The sequence below is a fragment of the Chaetodon auriga genome, chromosome 3, assembly GCF_051107435.1.
Source record: "Chaetodon auriga isolate fChaAug3 chromosome 3, fChaAug3.hap1, whole genome shotgun sequence".
Taxonomy (NCBI): Eukaryota; Metazoa; Chordata; class Actinopteri; order Chaetodontiformes; family Chaetodontidae; genus Chaetodon; species Chaetodon auriga.
The window spans coordinates 2,768,596-2,784,524 of NC_135076.1; the positions used below are offsets into that span (position 1 = coordinate 2,768,596).

General features: G+C 39.2%; 1 protein-coding gene across 7 annotated transcripts in view; it reads right to left on the bottom strand.

Annotated features, from left to right (window-relative positions):
- ptprfa (protein tyrosine phosphatase receptor type Fa) overlaps positions 1-15,929 on the bottom strand; it is a 328,374-nt gene that overhangs the window by 224,759 nt on the left and 87,686 nt on the right. For all 7 annotated transcript variants that reach the window (XM_076722953.1, XM_076722954.1, XM_076722952.1 and 4 more), the window contains one exon: positions 7,423-7,597. In XM_076722953.1, the coding sequence (XP_076579068.1) occupies positions 7,423-7,516 (94 nt within the window). In that variant the 5' untranslated portion in view covers positions 7,517-7,597. The remainder of the gene's footprint in view (positions 1-7,422; positions 7,598-15,929) is intronic.

Sequence of the window (15,929 nt, forward strand, 5' to 3'; positions counted from 1 at the left end):
CAGTATTTTTGTTAAGCTTTCTCTTCCTTTATTGACAGACTCATGACATAGTCACTACATGGGTTAGCTAGAAATGCCATATATTGTTATTATAGGTTGGGCATGCTAGTGGTACTATAAAATGATCAAGGGCAGGTCAAAAATAAAAAGAAAGAAAGAAAGAAAGAAAGAAAGAAAGAAAGAAAGAAAGAAAGAAAGAAAGAAAGAAAGAAAAACATGTTTCAAACAACTTGACATTGTTCAGTTATTTGCCTCTATGTCCAGTGGATATAAGTTGATAGATGACAGTGTCAGTGTTCCAGGGATATAAGAACCATGTTGATGGGACATTCTGAGCCTTAGTATTGTCATAAACATTTGTAAGGTAGATAGTGTAGAATGAAAAAAATGTTTATTTTCACAGACTTTGCCACTGCTATCATTTTCACTTATTTTCTGTTGTCTGTGCTATTGTTTTAACCACCTGGGTTCCAAGAATTCCCATCATTTGGATTTTTCTTGTTATGTTTTGTTTTGCTTTTTGCTTATGCCATCTTTGGCAGAGATGGGAAATCTGCACCATGGAAAGTCATGCTGCTTTAGCTGGTAGCAATTTCTGTTTGCACATGGATATACACACAGCGACCACTCGATTACCTAGATACTAAACAAAACATCAACATTTTTTGATTAGGTGGCAATAAGGAGTGCCTTTCTTAACTGATTTCTCAGTAGATTTATAGACTTTCATTGCCAGGGGACAATAACGATACTCATACATTCCGAAAAGAAACTACATATTCTAATTTAACTGAGCAATAATTCTGAGGAAAAGGAGACAATTTTTGACAAAAACAATCAAGTTCAAAGGGATTAGCTGGGTTTTCTATAAGAATCTGTGAAAATCTCAACACTGACTGAGGAATTAATGATTCTCATTTTCAACAAAGTGCAGAGTGCTCACATTGGAAGTTAATTGCTAACACAGTCCCCCCCGATGAATTCCTATCTGCTCCTATTCTACAACAAAATGTGTTCATTGCAGCCATAAAGCTACTAGTCCCGATAATGAACCTGTTGATCAGAAACATTGCACTCCGAGGACCTCCACTTCTGTGGATTAGAGGCCTCCTCCCGGACTTGTGAGAGACTAATATTTTGCTATTGACAGCACATTAGTAATGTACTATAAAAATGTGCTTTAAAAATATTGCATAACAGTGTTTCAAATGACTGACAGATGTTGAAGTAGTGTTCACTTTCAGATGGACAGATACCCATAGAGCAACGTACTGCAAGCTTCTGATTCTGCCACAAAATTTAACTCATGTTTTATAGGCCTATATTTTATTACCTTTTCTGTGATCTAATGGTACATTTGGGAGTTCAGTTACTACACTTGGGGGCACACAGCTCGTACAAAGTAAAATTAAATCCTGCATCAGCAACAGCTACATACAGTACATGCAAAGCAGGCAATGGACTATCCATTTCCTGCTCTGCTTCTTGTCTTACATGTTTCAGGCTATTCTCACATTTCATTTCACCATACCTCAAATGGAACCTGTTCTGGACTGCGTAGCATCTTGATTTGTGCATATTGTTGCTATGTAACACTCTATGACAACTTCTAGGATCCCTCTTTTATTAAAAGTGAATAAGCAGTGAATTATATATCCTTGAGCAGACAGTTCTACAATTCTGTGCCAAATGTGTGCCTTGAAGAAATAACTTCTTGCTATCAAAAGACATGTGTCAGTGATGCATAGAGGGATGAAGGTCTTGGTATGCTTCAAGGAATTATTTCAAATAACATGCTATTCCAAGGCAAATGTATTGTATAGCTATTCTGAACAGCCACACTTCAAAGTGGGGCGCAAAGGCAGCCATCCCGGTGAGTGTTAGGAGACAATAACTGTTCAAATGGGGGTAGCAGTGCACACTAGGGTCTCGTCCCAGGAAATAAGACTCCCAGGAATGCTCATCTGAACCATTTCCAACTGGAAACAGGAAAAACTTACAAAAAATACAATATATTGTATTTTTAGATAATATGTAGGCTACAGTTGACTGTCTTAAAACATAGGCAACAGCTGTGTGCATGCGCCAGTGGAACACACTGAGAGTTTATTGTAATTAATGATATGCAACAGCATAGTGAAATGTGTCTCAGAGCAACACTGAATATGGACAACCATAATCTCTCAAAGAATCCATCTGAAAGCTTTTTGAGAGCATGGCTTTTTAACTTTGAGTGATCAGTGGTTTTATTACTGCATCTGACATTGTTTGGCTGTTACAGATGGCTCACACCAGCATCCTCTCAATGCCAACAGAATAGTTTCCTCACAGCTATAGTGAAGTTCAAACTGCATACAAAGTCTATTTTATGTTCATTCTAATGTTGATTAACAGAAATAGAATTCTTTTGACTTAATAATTATTAACATAAACAAATAATACACTGAAGTGGGCAGGTCAGGAGCCCACAGGTTTATGCATATTTCTCCTTGTTGCATTAACGGTTGCTTGAAATATGATGTGCATTTTGATTGTAGTTACTTCTTAAAAACAAGTGCAGTTCCTGGAATTCCCAGTGTAGTGTGTTCCTGTTACCAGGATAGAAAATGCCTTTTCTAGAAAATTTTCTGGAAAATATTTATCCCGCATACTCACCCTCAGACAGTCTCCTGGGAGACCTTGCACTTGGTTGATCATAAGAAAAGCGTGAGGAGAACTTGTGCGACATTTAAAAAAAAGATTTCAAGCCCTGCCTTCTTTCACACCTCTGCAGACCTGGGCAATCACTGGGTAAAGAGTTTGTTTGTTCAAAGTGTCAGGTGATGTGAGATGATGCAAAACCTTTATTGGTGCTCCTTTTAGTTTGGCTTTGTCTGTCAGGGATGTTTATAGGCAGGATTTCTAATGTGATGAACACATTCAGGCTCCAACTGAAACTCTACATTTATGTACTGCGCTGGAGTCACAGGGAGGTAGTTGCAGTAGATGGAGGGTATTCTTGGTGCATGACAGTGACACCAGAATCCAGTGTTCATGTCCAGACTCCTGCCTGTGGTTGGGTTTAGGCATCTTGGTTAGGGTTAGAGAAAGATTGGAATTTCAGTTAAATGTTAATAAAAAATGTTACGTCTTAAGTCACTGCTGACTTTTCTGTATTAAAACAGACCCTGATCTTTTCTTTATCTTAACCAGGTGCAGACTGCCTAAACATAATCATAAAAAAGCTGAATAATGCTGGAGTCATTATGAATGGATAGTTTCCCTCAAGATGTATTTACTGCTGCAAATTAGTTAAATTAGTTGTATATAAACATAACTGCTAGGAGACAGGGCTGGTGGAAGAATGCTTTTCATTTCAATTACCTTTCAAGTAAAACAACCTTGTAACTTTCATGGCTCTGACCAGCAGTTCTATTGGTTATGACAACATTGTACTCACCAAATTGCTGTCCAATGGGGCAACAAACTCTTTAAAGCTAATGAATGCAAAATCATTTATACGATTTTTATTCTGACCAACATTTAATACCAAGTAACAGTTTCTTTTCAGTGAACATTGCAGCCTCTAGGGGACACTAGAGGTGATTTTGTCTTTTTGTCCATTTGTAAATGACTCATTGTTTCTGATGGAATGATAAAATATGTACAATTTGATTGGACAAGTCATCTGACAACTCAAATGTTACGTCAAACACTACGTGTCTGGTGTTATGGCAGGTAGGTCAGGGTCAGGTGCGGGCCCTTGCTGATAAAGTCCAGGCCATCCTCGACTTCCCTGTGCCTCAGACGCGGCGCGAGCTTCGCCGTTTCTTAGGGATGGCTGGCTATTATCGCGGGTTCTGTAGGAATTTCTCTGATGTTGTGGCTCCACTCACTAGTTTAACCAGTACCTCCCGCCCATTCGAATGGTCCTCTGGCTGCACAAAAGCCTTCCAGGCAGCCAAAGCCCTCCTCTGTAGCACACCTGTTCTAGCTGCTCCTAACTTTGAGCGCCCCTTCAAGATGGAGGTGGACGGAAGCGCCAGCGGTGCAGGTGCGGTGCTGCTGCAGGAAGATGACCGCAGTATTGACCACCCTATTTGCTACTTCTCCAAGAAGTTCAATAGGCATCAGGTACAGTATAGTACCATTGAAAAGGAAGCCCTTTCATTGCTGTTAGCTTTGCAGCACTTTGAAGTCTATGTAGGCTCCAGTCCTGTGCCTGTGATGGTCTACACTGACCACAATCCCCTCGTGTTTCTGGCCCGGATGAGAAACGGAAACCAGAGACTCATGAGGTGGTCCCTGTTGCTCCAGGATTTTAACCTGGAAATTAAACATAAAAAAGGCACAGAAAATGTGTTAGCTGATGCTCTGTCTCGTGTCTCTTCCTGAGGTATCAGACATAGTAGGGGAATGTCTGATATTTAGGAAGGGGGGTGTTACGGCCCTGGCCGTATTGTGCTATGTGTTTGTTCCTGTGTGGTCCTGTGGCGTCTTTTTGTCCGGTTCATGTTTTTGTGTGTGAGTGTGTGCTCTTCTTTTTTTTTGAGCAGCTGTGCTGGTCCTGCCCTCCTCCGTAAGCCAAGTGGTGTCGCTCTCCGACTGGTCCCTGCTGCAGCATCCAGCTCTCTTAAACCAGGGATTTCTCATTCGCCGGGGGACTCGGCTTGACAGCAGTGGCTCCTATGTTTCTGGCGTTTTGAACTAAAGAACTTTGTCCCCAGATCTCCGTTGTGTATTGTGGTAGAGTTAGTTTTGGTAGTGTGGTTTCTGGTGGTGGGTTTTGGATCTTCTTCAGGTTTTGGTTGGTCGTTTGTAACACTGTATATAGTTAGCACTATTTTGTTTTGTTTTGGCTGTGGCCTTTTTTTTTACCTGTACATCAGGTCTCTTTTTGTTAATACCAATAAATTGATTGTTTACTATTGAACCTGGGTTTGGTCGTAGAATATTTGTTGATTTGGAGACAAAGTTTGTTTTTTTTGTCACTCTTTTATGTTGCGTCTTGGCTCCCCTAGACTGGGGCGTAACATCTGGTAAACTATGCTGAGGAAACTGATGCACCATATTCTCCTAAACTGAGTTTACCCGTACCTGCATAAAAGCAGTCAGCGATGACACCAACACAGATAATTAAGATCTGATGTTGCTGTATGGAATGCTATGACTAAATAAATGCTATTTCTTTCTTTTCTTTGTGTTATCATGTTTGACTGTTTGGCTTCTCAGTCGCAGACTTGATTAACTAACTCCTGCTGTATATGTCAATCTCATTTCCCTTTCTGGCTACACTAATATGAAATTCCATTTTCTTAATGATCCTACTCAACCTTTCACTTCTACCTGCAATCCCCTCCCCAAATGTAATGTTGTACTCATTACACATGGCTGATTTGGTTCAATGGAATTCTCATGAGAGAACCACAGAACCATCATTGTATTAACTAGGGTCTGGTCAATGCATGCAGATCATTTTTTTAGTCGCTAAACCCAGGGATGACCCGCTTTCTGAGTCAGTGCTCATAATGGTGGCTGCATGTTGTTTTTAGTGTTCTCTTCACATTACAGATGCAGGGCATGACAAATAGACTAGTGTAACTAAAAGGCACAGTTGCTAGACAGATCTAGCAGCCATGACCAAACCTTGGGTCAGTTTATTCTTTGTTGGGCCAGCCTCTGATCACTAGCATCTCTCAATAAAAGTCATTTTTAGGGTTTCTTCTATTGTTCTTTTTATTGTTTTTTAGCAACAGCAAGTGTCTAGGTTTTACTATCCATGTTTTACCATCTATAAGTGTCTGCTACAGCACTGGCTATAAGAACATGAACCTTTATTTCCCTCTTATTCATGATATCTACCAACACTCTCAGACATGTTTCTAACTTCTCAGCTGCAATCAGAGCTCTTGCAAGGGGGGTGAAAGGGTGTTATTGCACAGGGTCTCGTGCCTCTAGGTCCCTCAAAATCCCCATGCATAATCAAGTTCATATGAAAAACATTTGGTTAATGTAACAAAAGCAAGTTGAATGGTTGTGCAAGCATGAGGGCTCGAGTTTTTGAGTCAAGACATAATATAGTTTTTATCTAACACTGTTTCACAGTATATAATAATAACACATCACTCACAGTGGCAACTTTTCTGCAGCACCTGTTCTTTTATTTTTCATACTCTACTCATACATGGATAACATTGAATTAATCTGCAAGTGATAATACCTGTTCATCAAACCAGAACCTTCTTCTCTGCATCCAGCCATGGTTAGGAGATTGCTTGGCTGACAATGTGTTGACATAATCAGTAATACATGTTGTCTTAAGGACCCCATGACATCTGTATGGTTACAGGTGCAAGGAAATATACTTCTGACCCCTTCCAACCATACCCACTACTGATGCTGGTCAAGCGTACCTGTAACTTTCCACCAGATAAGCTGGTGTTAAGTAACTCTTTAAAAAAACATCTATGCCCGTGGGCCCTCTCCAGCCATTATTACACTGTAGCCAGTACTGTATTCGACTGGCCTCAGCCGGAGTCAAGCTGGTGACATTCAACCCATGACAGGAATGGTGTTCATTTAAGGCAGCTAAAACGAGAAACATTAAACACACATAGGCGTTACATTGTTTTTCATAAATGTTATATCCCTGTCAAGAGAAATGGAGTGAACTACATGGCATACTCCTAAGACTATGTTGTAGCGCTGGAGTTTTAGTGAAAAGTTTAGTGTCATTTTGAATGAGGTTTTCTTATTTCTGGAACACACCCCAGAAGTTCTGGTTTCACTTTGACTCTTGATTTGGTGATACAATGTGAAAATATGAATTTACAGTTTATGTGTATAATAAAGGGCAGTAGGAACAATGTCTGGAGTGTTAATGCTGTAAAAGATACTGTAAAAGAAACTGTAACTGGAGGAGGTCTTGTACAATGTGTAACACTACAATGGGACAGACTGGGTGACAATGCAGTGAAACAACAGTGTGATGAGAATCTTTTGTCTCTGAATGGGACTCCTGTGGAGATACTCAGATCAAAATTAAGGGTGAGGCTGCTGAACAACCCAAACCAATGAGCAGCAAGGAATGCTCTGCATAACTTTCAAAATACTAATACTACTCAACAAACATCTCTGTAAACCTCGACATTCCAATTTAGCTTGCTAAAACTTCCAAATGCATCTTTGAATCATCAAAACAGAAGAAGGGGTTACCAACTTCCTCAGTGATGCTCTTGTAATTAATAAACAGCAATTAATCTGACAACAATGATGATGTATTGAGATAACTTTTTTTTTTGCATAAAACCTTAAGAGCAGTGCAGTGTTTCAGTCACATAACAAAACCCAATTTAAAAGCTGTCTCTGCAGACTCAGTGGCAGCTAATGGATCTTGTGAAACTGTTAAAGTGTTAACAATGTCTGTATAATATTAGTACTCACTCTCTGTGTGAGAAGGCAGAACCAGTCTGGCCAGCAGCAGGAGATGAAGAGCTCCCCTGGTGAGAGGCGACAGCCGTCTGAATCTAAGGTCCATCCTCTGGCTGTTGGTACACTCTCCTCTGGTCCTGACACTGCTGCTGATTGGCTACGACCTCACAAAATCAAAGAGTGACACCTGCAAAAGGACAAGAGAGCTGATGTTAATGATCGAGGTTGTGCATTGTTTTGGGTGCGTGGTCATGTGACACCTGTGAATACACACTTCAGCAAAGTTTATCGAAGCATCCCTACTTGCTGCTCTAAACATCTGGTTGGGTTGACAGGTTGACTGTGATATTTCCATTTGTCAAGCACTTATGGCTTTTGTTATGTCTAACTTGATGATATGTTTATAGATATGTTTATTTTTTTTTTAAATACTCAATTTTATTACTGATGTTTTTTCTTCCTCACACTCTACCTATATTATTCAGTGCCTCTGCCCAATTATAGTGACGTCTAGCACAGCTGCAGAGCAATTGCCCCACACTCGTCTCACCTGCAGTGTGAAAATATAAACAGTTGCCAGTTTATTTGGTCATAATGCAGTCGAATGCAACAGCCCTGCGATAAATCCTTCCTCCATGAAAGTTAGAATCTTCCATTTTTGTTCTGTTTCAGAGAGGTTTTGTTTCAACTGTATGATCATTTTAGCGGCTACAGTTACACTGCTGTTGAATTATATTGCATTGTATATAGCAAGTATTCTGTCCTATCCCTTTTTATCAGTAATGGTAAACTAAATATTAAACACACCATCAGTGATTTTAGCTGCACCTTACTGAAATACTACTTAAACACTCACTGGCGATTTTTTGTTATTTAATGGTTGCTGTAACTTTAAATGCTTTACACAGTACATCATATGTATTATATGTATTGTAGTTGCAGAAGAAATTAGATCCTGAATCAAGTTTCTTATAAAATTAAAGAATTAAATGACATGCACTCAGCATGCCAAATGAGGCACACTCTAAACTCATTACCTGAACTGACTAAATAACCAGCAGCCATAATGGAAACTGAGTATATGTGGGGACCTGATGTCTGAGACAAAAACATTGCAATTATGATTGTTACTTTCATTTTCAGCGAGAGTAATATCTTGGGAGAATTACTCAGAAATGAAGTGGACCTGCAGTAACACATAGCACCTGCTTCCACTCTCACTTTCCTGCTATTTGTCTACATCAACCTGAGCCAAACATGACCTCCTAAACCAGCAACACTCAGTGGCAGTTCTGGCTCATGTAAATCGCCGGCGCCAAATGGGACCAGCTGTTGTTTTAGAGGGGCCAGTTAAACCCTACTGTGAAACTAAACTGAGGACACAGGTACTGATCAGTTCTGAATACTGAAACTCCCCCTCCCTACAAGCAACTTATAGGCCGAGTCCACGGACACCTTCAGTTTTTGGGCACACAACCTATAGCAGGTTACAGACACAGCCTGAAGATATTCGGGGGGGGGGGGGGGGTGACAGATCACTGCTAATGTCAACTAACAAGTCTTTCACAAACCACAGAACTGGTATCATTAGCAACACTGAAGAACAAGCTAACTCTTTCCTTCAACTCCTTTTTGTGAAATGTTTTCACCTTTCCTCACACCTGGAGTCTGTGGTCCAGTATCATACTCACACACTGGCTGAAATATTTTTTAACAAACTCAGTGTTCCTCACAGAAAATCCTACTGAATTTTAGTGGGAGCACAAGGGCATCCAGGCATATTACAACAGGAGCACTGGCCCCTGGACACAACCATCATAGGCTGATAAGTCAAAACATTACTTTTGATTCATTCAAACATAGACTGTGATTTAGTTCCACACACATCACTGCTAAACCACAGCTTGGAGAAAATGTAACATGATTGTCACAGAGTTGAGCCAGATGGCACATTCATGTTTCTGCTGTGGCATTTCAATACCAGCTCTGTAGAATTCTTAAGGATAAAATAAGGCATGCAATCATTTACAGCTTTCAATTGTATTAAATCATCCCCCAGTCCATGAATGTCCATTTTTGATTAGCATTAACAGATTTAGTAATATTTCAGAAATGGAATGCTTACATTGATACATGGGGAATATGTGATTTTGATTTGATAGGGAGGTTACATTATTTCCAGATAACTGCACAGCTCTGGTGGAGCGAGAAAGCAGCTTTTAGATAGATAGATAGATAGATAGATAGATAGATAGATAGATAGATAGATACTTTATTCATCCCCAAGGGAATTCACAAAATTTTCTTCATTTTCTACTATTGTTTATAGATTTTAAAGCTGCATGAAGATGTTTATATATTCAATTCAAATGTCTGTGTCCAATGCCAAAGATGTCGATCAAACACAGAGAATTATCAACCTCAACTGGAGCGACTTATTAAGCTCAGTATTTTGGTTTTATGTATATATGGATACAATATATGGTCGACCCATTTTTTTTTCTAATTCTAATTTTAATCAATTCATTTGTTTTTGCTAATTTTGCTTTTACTTCACATTTGAGAGTACAGACGGGCAAGGGACATGCAACAAAGACTCAAAATGAACTGGGGATATCTGTGAAAACGCTCATCCAGGTCATGGTTATCAAAGGGAAATTGTGTTTACATGGTAAGCGTCTTACACTACTGGGCCCTGGGGACATCTCAACAGAATATACCCAAAATATGTCTTAACAGTATTTGAACAGATATAAAAAGATTTCTTCATTCCAACCCCTGTGGTTATCAAAAGTAATGCACTCCACAGGCAACTCTGCCTGCTGCATTATTTCACAATAAGCTGTGACTCGTTGTGGATTATTCCTTTCATTATTCTTGTGGTTTCCACTGATTCGATGTGGTTACTGAAATGCATGCACCTGGAACGCAAGTCCAGCCCAGGCTTCACAACTTCACTGATTGCACATCAAGGCAGAATATGTGCTGAGATAGAACGGTGTGAGTTCAGGGATCAGAGCGATACAAACCACTCCCTTCTGCTTCAGTACACAAGCAAATTACAAAAAGAGCAGTGGTCAGGTTGTACTTCCCCTGGATTTCCCTGCCTTCTGGAATGAAACCCAGAGCAATATGAATCCCATCAACTTCGCCATTCGCGCAGATGCACACAGTCGACAGTTCGAACTGGACACATTCATTCAATTTATCTGCCTTTCAATATACTGTAGGTGAAATCAACTTGACACCTAAAAACTTTATCTTGTGGAATAGATTTCAAAGAAAAGGAAACATGCACAATTAATGGAAGCTTTGAATGTTTCCACACAGTGTGACTGAAAATCCACTTTCAACGTTCAGTCTGAAAGTTGAACAATTACAGAAAGTCTGACAGAAATGGTTCAGAGAAAGTTTGGGGGCAATTTTCTAAATCTTGACATGTCATTAGGTGTGCTGTGACAGGAAGGCAGGGAGGAGACTAAGTGCTGGATCACAGTTTTCTTCTGTAGAGACGGTTGCACTTCCATGTGCACTGTCCCATCATACAGATCACAACGAATCCATTCTACAGCACTTTGATCTTTTCAACTGATCGATCAGAGGGATTCCGTTTCATTCTCTCAGCCTTGGTTACAATTTACATTGCAGCTCTGCAGTGTTTTAGCATATATGTAATAGGATTTATTTTTTTGTTCAAAAGTTGAGTGTACAACATCAACAAGTGTAAACCATCCTCAGCATAGGTAACAACAACAGCTTAAAAGTTGTGGGACCAAAATCAACTTTGCATTAGACAATAACAACCTCTGCAACTCTCTCATTATTCTTAGAGGGCATGATGAACACAGCACAGTTACCAGTAGCAGCTTATTTTGCCTTTCTACTGGTCAAAGACAGCATGAGCAGCAGGGCCAGAGAACCTGGTTTATCATCTGTCTCTAGCTAGTCTTGTTATGCTAACATTATCTGTTTAATCAACTGAAGTGCGGCTAGCATATATGTGCTGTGTGTCAACATTCATGAGAGAGAGAGAGTGTGAGTACAGTGCGCTTCGTTTTAAGTAATTTCCTGTCCACTGTCCTAAACTTTTAACAACCTTTTGTTTGTTTTTTCTTTTGTTTATGCTGTTTTAAACGAATATAGTAGTTATTTTGCAGAGCTACAATATACGTCTCAAGTTTAGATCTAATGGTAGTGTTTCAGTAGAGTTTGATAATATCTTAATACTGTTTACCATGATTTTCTTTTGGCCATAATAATCATAGCATGAAAATTTGCTGCGTCACATCCCTTCTTTGCAAGATTTCAATTTGACAGAAATAAAACCAGTTAAGCTTTTTAAGTGGAAATCAAGACTTTTTCTGCCTCATAACATAGTACAAAATGAAGATACCTGATAAGTTTGCTGATCAGTTCAGATCAGTTGAGGTGCAGACCTTTTCCAAAGACAATGTGGCATAGCAGGAAAAGCACATGCCCATGAGCCAATGGCCAACAGGAAATAATTTCTCAATTGTTCACATTTGACATTGCTTTAGAACTTGATACCATCAGAACTTGATGCAGAACGCAATGGCTAATAGGTTACACAGACTTCCAAATGATAACACAATCATTGTTTTGTGTGAGCGAGTGTGTGCATGGTGTTTGGTTGCAAGCTTAACGAGTGGTTGTGTTCAAGGTTCAAGGTTCTTCAATTGTCATTTCAACATGTTTGACATGAAGGAACGAAAGTTGTCTCTCCGGACCAGCAGCAAACACAATAATAAAATATTAAAAACACAATAATAAATATATTCACAATAGATAATAAACCTAAAAAAGTAATAAACCAAAAAAGTCACAGTTCATAAGCCTAACAGGCTCTGGGAAGAAGCTGCACTTGAGCCTTGTTGTTGTTGTGTGTGTTGTTGCCATTGTCATTGTTACTGTCACAAGTGACATTGCCACAGAGCCCCTATTCTGCACTAAAAATACATGTTGTCACATTTGTATGTTCAGTTGCCCTTACTTAAAACATCATCCAATGTGCTTGGGCACAGGTGTAATTGAAAACATTGTTAAGAGCTCTATCCCTTAGTTTTGCCAGTCCCATGGCTTTTGTATTGTGCGTAAGGCTTCCTAGGAGAGTTCAGCTGAAAAGAGGCATGGTTAATGGTATTAGTTCCACCTGTGCTCTTCTTGCTGTGACAAGTCAAATACATGCTGTGAAAAAGGGCTATTTCAGGTTATGCATCTTTCAAAACTCAGTATATTTTGGGGCCGATTTAACAAGGTAAACAGCTTGCATTGCTCTGTGTGAAATGTAACCTGTGATTGTTACTTGAATTTATTTGATGGAAGGAATTAATGTATATCTAAAAAAAAAGCAAATTCAGATAACTGACTGCATTTAACTGCACTTGACTTGTTTATCTCACAGAGATCTCACTCCAATATGGGTATAGATGCAGTCAGTAAAAGCTGAGACAAAATATATAATGACAGATTTTTGAAATTGATATATGTACAATAATGAGAAGGTGTCTTTTAATTAAGCACACTTGATGTGGTCCCTGCTGTTGTCATGGTTACAAGGTAGAGTTAAATATCTTTTCAATAGCACTAATACGTTTGATTTCACTACCATGGATAAGCAAATGTACAGCTCAATTTTCATACTACAGTATAGCATGAAAATGGGGTGTGTAACCCTATTTTGAGTATCCTTGAAGACAGAGCAGCACTGAGGAGCTGGGAAGCGGAGCACCTCCCGCCTCAGGAGCATGCAGGCATTCACCTATGCGTTCAAACACCTCCTTGGCAGTGTGTGCAGTGGACACATCCAGCAGACGCTATGGGTGCCGTCATCCATTATACTTAATGACATGTAAGTCCTGCTTTGGCAGCTATAGTATGCAACAGCCATATGCAAACTGGGACACGTCAGCTTCATTTTAGAGACTTTAGATACACTTAGACCTGATTTGTGTGGAAAGCAACAATATTATATGGGCACACACACTGGCTATGTCACACAGAATGACTCTTGGAGCTATTACTGTAGCTGTTTGGTACACTGTGCGGATACTAATAATTCTCTGTTGTGAAGTGACCAGACCTTGACTTAACCAAACAGATACATCCAAATATCTTTGCAATGCTGTCCACTCCTTGCAAAAACTGTTCATATCAGATAAATGCTCGCATTTTTTAAAAAAATCAGTTATTAACCTTCCTAGTGTAAAATGGTGGATTAAACTAAATTAAATGGAGTAAACCAATTATGATCACACTCAAAAATCCAACTCCCTGATAAGACAACCGAAATGTTTCCAGTTTATTTAGTTTGTCAATAACAACATATTTTCTCTTCAGCTTTGTGGTATCATTTTCCCTTTCTTTCAAACCCACAATACTTTCACTCCACGGTTCATGTTGCCAATCCCTGGGTAAAGTAGGCACAATTGTTGGATAGTTGAAAACAAACAAACAAAAGGAAATGAAGGATTGGTCAATAACAAAAATTGTGGCCGGGTAATCTAAGTCATCTATAACAGCTAACTCATACAAACAGAAAGATTGCTTGTCAGCACCACACGCAAATTCAGGATCAAGGCACGCCTGACATATATTTCTGTTGGACATATGGGGTTGCAGCAGAATTTATCTTGTAGCCTACATTTTATGTGTTTTTAATAATGTATCAAATGACAATGTGACAGTATGGAACGTGTCCCTGCAATTCCCCTTGACTTTATGGAGCTTTATACTGAGTTTGAGCTCATTGTATAGCTGTCTGGTCCACAAATTTAATTGTTTTGGTTCACTCTCAACGCTGTCATAGTGTTGTGTTTGTCCAGAGCAGGAAGCTGTTTTCAGTGTAAAAGCTTTAAAGATAAGGTAAGATAAGATAGGACTTTATTGTTCCCACACCGGGGAAAATAAGTAAAACAACAAACAGCAGACAGCCACAGAGAGCAGCAGGTGAATGTCATGAAGCATTTCTTAGCTAGAGGGTAAATATTGAATTTACATTCATCAGATGGACAAAACTCCAAATGACTGATAATATTGCTCCGTAACTGCTGGATGTGTTAATTGCCAATTGCCTGCTAACCTAACTGCTTGCAAAGCCCACCATGTCAACGTGATGATAGGTCAATGTTGTGTGACAAGGTGTTTCCACTGCCCCCAAGTGGACAAAAAAATCCATTATTGCTGGATTAGTATTTCATTTTTTTGAGAAGTAACCAAAAAAAAAAAAGAACCAATTTGCCATTTTTAGTCCTTGTAAGCCCTGTTTGACAACAGTCACAGTATGACAAGAGAAGTGCTGCATACACATACCTTATTAAGACTCAAATACTTGGCCAAGAAAATAATACAATGTTTACTGTGTAACTGAGGTAATCAAAGCAAAGTCCCACAGCTAAATAGTCTGAGTGACTAAGTAATACACATTAAACACAGTATCAGACACACCTAATGCAGACAGCTAGACTGTACAGCAGAGTTTTATGTTTTATAGTACTTTTATAGTACTATAGTATTTTTATGATAATACAGTTTCAGTAACAAAACAAAATGTTCAAAGTGTGAAGCGTTGAGGGCAACTATGTATGAGATAACATGACTACATGTTGTAACTGCTTTACAAGTCTCCAGACTCCTGAATGTTTGGACTGTAAAACGGAAACCAATAAATGCTGTGCAATCCTAAAGCATCAAGGGCCACCATATTGATTACTGGATGTGTTGACTGCATTTACAGTCCTCTCATCAAGCTGTCAGGACAAATCAATTAAGAGACTTATCTATCTAAGCAGTTATGACATGTCACATTTGTATAAAATCCAGCAGGAAACAGGACCACCACTGATTTAAGCAGTGGGGTTTGAAGGCTGAGATAAATTAACATTGAGTTTCGTTAAAAGTTGTGTTTTAGTTCTACTACCAGTTCTCAACCTCTTCAGGCTAGTTAGCTTATACGATAATAAGATAAACATTTTATTTGAATAGTGCAGCTGTCATGGTTTTGAGTGTTAGTTTTGTTATTTCCTGCTTTATGTTGAAAGTTTAACTCATATGTCATCTTTTGTTTCACTTCCTGTGTTTTCCCACAGTTGCAATCGTTTGATTGTGTCACCTGTCCCTCATTTGTTTTCACCTGTGCCTCGTTAGTCTTTCCTCCCAGTGTATTGAAGTCTGCGTGTTTTCCTCAGTCTTTGTCAGTTCATCCATTATTCTTCCTCTGTCAAGCATTCCTACCCTTCCTGTGAATTTTATGGTCTTTTCAGTATTTTGGATTTTTTGTTCTGTTTGTTTCTCTGGAGCTTGCTTGCTTTTGTTGGATTTATGGACTCTTTTCCCTGTTTCGTTGGATTTCATTTGCTTTTGGATTTATTACTTGGGTTTTGACACTGACCAGCCTCAACCTTCCACCACTCTTTGTTTGTTTGGCACGTTAGCTGAATAAATTTACTGAACTGCAGTAGCTCTGCCTCTTGTTTGGTCTGCATTTGGGTTCCATCCCATGT